The 5153-nt window shown below is 37.7% G+C and overlaps 1 protein-coding gene across 1 annotated transcript in view; it reads right to left on the bottom strand.

Annotated features, from left to right (window-relative positions):
* LOC106880804 (plexin-B2) overlaps positions 1-5153 on the bottom strand; it is a 31704-nt gene that overhangs the window by 2224 nt on the left and 24327 nt on the right. Inside the window, exons 20-21 of the mRNA XM_052973433.1 lie at positions 4333-4452; positions 2670-2750 (exon numbers count right to left, since the gene is read on the bottom strand). Coding sequence (XP_052829393.1) covers positions 2670-2750; positions 4333-4452 — 201 coding nt within the window. The remainder of the gene's footprint in view (positions 1-2669; positions 2751-4332; positions 4453-5153) is intronic.

The following is a 5153-nucleotide window of genomic DNA, read 5'->3' as shown; positions in this document are numbered from 1 at the left end:
ATTTTGTGATGTTCATGCCTCTCTTGCAGGCATTAGTAATGTAAATGATGTGACATGATTAGAATTTCTCTGCGATATCTTCATAATTCTCAGAAGTCTACCAGGTTGGAGGAACAGGAGGTGTCATAGGAAAAAACATTTAACTCTTCGCCAGACACCGAGAAAAGATAATGATTAAAAGTTAGATAAGCCAGGAGGGGCTAAGCCCTCTGTAAGCTATTTATTATGATCTGAAGTTCCAGATTTGTAAGGTAAAATGGCTGGATTAAGACTCGAACCTGGATGACTGATTCAACTCGCCAAAAGCTTGTGCAACACTTGACTGTAAATGAGGAGGAAGTTTAATGGAACATAAAGATGGTAGCAGGCCAAGAAGACACCTTCTTTGTCAGATTAATCAAAGTCCAATTTAGAAGGATTGATTGAGCTATCAAAACTCCTGCAATAATGGATCAATTAAGTAAGAAGCTGTTTAAGCTGATCTGCTAAACAGATTCGGATTTGGTGCCGCCTCAACTGATTTAATACCTCTGAAGAACATCATTACGGATATTTACATCCAATTAACAATTTTCCTCGATTATCTATGGTTTCCTAGCACGCCTCCCTTCGTGCCAGAAGACTTTCCTTTGCAGTCGATATGATGTCATGTAGAGAGAGAATTTGTGGCAAATGTTCAATAGACTTTCATTAGAGTCGAAAATTTCCTCAATTGCCAACATAATAATGCTTCTTCTTTCTCCATTTCATATGAATATTGCATCATTCTAAGCACCGATAAATTCTCCGTCACCACGGTACAAAAGTGAATATTAAATCCTTTGCTGCCATCCACTAACAGGCTCTTTTGCTGTATTAGATTCTCATCGGTAATAAAGTAATACGTCCTCTCTCACCTTCTGCTCTATTAGAGTATTAATCTCTCTGCTGTAGTACAGCAGTGAAGGTGCATGACTCAGTGGTTAGAGCGTCGAGCTTATGATCGTGAGGTTGTGAGTTTGATTCTCGGACAGGGCTGCATGTTGTGTTCTTGAGCAAGACACTTTATTTCACGTCTCTCCAGTTAACTCAGCTGTAGAAATGAGTTGCGATGTCACAGGTGCCAAGCTGTATCAGCCCCTTTGCCTTTCCCTTGGATAACATCAGTGGCATGGAGAGGGGAGGCTGGTAGGTATGGGCGACTGCTGGTCTTCCATAAACAACCTTGCCTGGACTTTTGTCTCGGAGGGGAACTTTCTAGGTGCAATCCCATGGTCAGTCATGACCGAAGGGGGTCTCAAGTACAACGGTAAACCTTCACTAGACCAAATACACCACAGGTGTTTCGACTCACATTTGAAAACTCTTCACTTCATTAAAATCATTGATATCTTGAAGCAAAATATATAAGCCACCCTACTCGCCAAATAAGTACCAGTTGAGTATTAGGATCAATGAAGTCAAATGGCCCCCTCACGCAAAATTTTATGCCTTGTACCTGTAGAAAAAAAGGATAAAATATCTATAAATACATCACAAGTGTATGAAATATCTACACACTCACCATATTTGTGTACAAACTGCAGAGCCATATAATATCTATGTACACACCACATATGGATATACACTCTAGTTCTACATAGCATCTATATACACATCCATTTCTATAATACAGTTCTATATTTAAGAGGTGAGGAATTATGCACTTTATTTACATTATTTACATTTGACAGATATTTGTCCTCATCTTGTTTGTTGTTAACACCACGGGCATATGGCGTACTAACCCCAAGTTCAATTCCAGGCAATGACATGAATAATAATAATAATAATAACATCGAAAAATACCTTAGGAATGAGAACCCAAGTTCGAAATTTCCCCAAGACACCTGATGAAGGCTGGAGGGTATATTAACCGAAAAGATGTGTTAACAACAAACAAGATGAGGTCAAATATCCATCAAATGTAAATAATGTAAATAATGTACATCCATTTCTGTGGTGTGTCTATATACACACCACAGTCTGATATCGCACTTATATACGCATAACCATTAATATAACATCTACATACATAGCTCAGATCAATATAACATCATTGTACACATCACTGCTTTATGTAATATTTATATACATATCACAGGCATAATATATATAATATCTATATGCACACCCATTTCTATATAATGTCTAAAAAAAAACGTGGCCTCCATCGGTTACAATGATGAGTGTCCCAGTTGATCCGATCAACGGAAAAGTCTGCTCATGAAACTAACATGCAAGTGGTTGAGTACTCCACAGACATGCATACCCTTGACATTGTTCTCAGAGAGATTCAGCAGGGCACAGAATGTGACAAGGCTGGTCCTTTGAAATACGGGTACAACTCGTTTTTGCCAGCTAAGTGGACTGGAGCAACGTGAAATAAAATGTCTTGCTCGAAGACACAACTCACCGCCAGAAATTGAACTCACACCCTTATGATTGTCAGCCGAATACCCAAACAACCAAGCCACACACCTTCAACACACTACAATTCTACATAAGATGTACATAGATAGCTCGGTCTATACAACACCTCTACACACATACATCACAGTGTTTATATATCGTATTTATATCGACATCACTGGTCTGTGAGCAACATATTGTCTATGTCCGAAAGTCGTAAACAAAATGATTGTACTTACAACAACATAATTGTTCTCCATTATCCTCAAGAGGGAATAGAGAGAGATTTCTTTGTAGATTGTTATGCCATTGGTGAAGAGCTGTTGATAGAGAATAACATTTTAGCAGGAGACTGGAAAGGAAGTACTTGCTCAAGGAATTATGAAGTAAGATTACATAGCTGAAAACCTCCTACAAAACCTTCCCGCCTCTCCCTTTCTCAATCTCTCTCTTACTATCTCTCTCTTTCTCTCTTTCGCTCTCTCCCATTCCGTCTGTCGGTCTCTCTTTCTCTCACTCTCTTACTATCTCTCTCTTTTGCTCTCTCCCATTCTCTTTGTCTGTTTTTCTTTCTCTTCTTCGTTCTCCCTCTCTCTCCCTCCCTCTCTCTCTCTCTCTCTTTCTCTTGCTATCTCTCTCTCTCTCTCTTTCGCTCTTTTCCTTTCTGTCTGTCTGTATCTCTCTCTCTCTCTCTCTGACAGTCTGGTCGATCACGTGATCACAATTATATTTAACACGCTTGTATTCACTCGAACATGGACAGACCTTTGCTGCGGAAACTGTCTTGGGAGAGAAATTCTCCTTATACATATAATGTGTGTAAAACAAAGAACACCATGATGAGTTGTGACTGACGTCTTTGGACAGAAAGAAACGAGTTACTGTGCTGATGTGCTTCATTAGCGACAACACCAGACCCATCATTCGCAGCATACTAACAACTGCTGTTCTTATAGTTAAACAGCAAATATTACATTTACTGATGGGTACAAAGCTTAGTCAAGCTGGAATTAATTAACCAGAGACACAATAAGGAGTATTGATTAAAGTAAAGCTGTGTATTTATATTTAACACACTTGGACAGACATTGGACAGAAACTGTCTTAGAAGAGAATTTTTTCTAATAGACAGTGTGTGTGTGTGTGAAAAACACAACGTAGGCTATGAATGGTATCATTAGACTATATGACGTGTTTCTGCATTGTTATGCTTCATCAGTTACAGATGTTGAATCCATTATCTGCAACCGCACAACACTGTTCTTACATTTAAAAAGCAAACAGTAAATTTGCTCAAGTGTACGAAGCTTAGTGAAGCTACAATCAATTAAATACAGGCACATCAAGGAGCAATGTTTTGAAATAGAGCTGGGTACAATAATACGATTGTATTTAACACATTCGTGTATACTCAGACGTGGAGAGACCTTCGCTGCTAAAATTATTTGGGGAAATAAATTGTCCTTATAGACGATGTGTGTAAGAAACAATCACACTGGGCTATGAATAACATCAACAGATTCGTACGACACATGTTTCTGCATCCTTAAGCCTCATCAGCTACGAACACCGAATCCGTTGTTCATAGACTGCTAAGAACAACCGCTCTTGTATTTAAACAACAAATATTAAATTTGCTTATAGATGCAAAACTTCGTCAGTTTGGAATTAATTAAGCACACTAAGCAACGCTAATTGAAATGTAGGTGTACAATTACATTTAACACATCTGAAAGTATACGAGCATGTTGAACATATTTGTGCACACTATATGGCAATCAACACTACTTCGTGCACTTCTAGTTAATTAATCAGGAATTATATTTTATTTTGCAGGAATTTTGAATATATCTATAATGAGGGAAGAATTAGGTTAAACAATGAGTTCCATCTATCACTTACTGCCGATGCTTCCTGCAATGACTTTATCACAACGCTTTTATCGACTTCCGGTTGCTCATTTAATTGAGAAATAAATCTTGACACCATTGCATAGATTTGTTTTCCCACCTGACTTGTTTTCTGCAAAAAAAGAAAAAAAATGAAAAAACATTTTTTGAAAAGCCATTAAAATGAAAATTCTAAAAAATGTTTTATTTTTATTCGCAACTGTCAAATTTGACAATGGTTATCACTTAGAATTTTAATTTTCTTGCTTGATGGTGGGGGTGGGTCTGAAATAATTGCTGTAGAAACATTAAAAATAATACTTCCTCATAAGTAGACAACCAGAATGGAAAATTATAAAATGTCTAACAATATCAAAATCATCTATTACACAGATACGCAGGCAAGCACATGTGCGCATATACACAAATGTGTATAATTATATATACATAGTCACTCGCTTGCTTTCTTCCAAATAATCTAGTGCTCTTAGCTTAGATTTCCTTGGGGCCGGTCAGATTAGAGCAGTCTCGAGATTAACTGGCTGAAACTGCAAAGATGTTCTGCTGCTTGACTAAAGACTGAAAGCTCTGAATGACCCATCTTTGTTTTTTCCTGTCCTCTTTTGTATCACCTACTGTCCGAATGTTTTGTTGTTGCCTGTTACGTTCTTGTTCCATTTCCAGGGTCATTTTCATAGGAATTTTCAATGGCCAGATAACTGAAGAGATGCCGGTGTGGGTTTCTGCCCCAGCATCTGAAACTCAGAGTTTTATCATGGCTACCGAATAAGTGTCACATATTTTTACAGATATATATATATATATATATATATA

Source organism: Octopus bimaculoides, chromosome 15, assembly GCF_001194135.2.
Source record: "Octopus bimaculoides isolate UCB-OBI-ISO-001 chromosome 15, ASM119413v2, whole genome shotgun sequence".
NCBI classification, from domain to species: Eukaryota; Metazoa; Mollusca; class Cephalopoda; order Octopoda; family Octopodidae; genus Octopus; species Octopus bimaculoides.
This window is presented reverse-complemented; position numbering and strand designations above follow the sequence as displayed.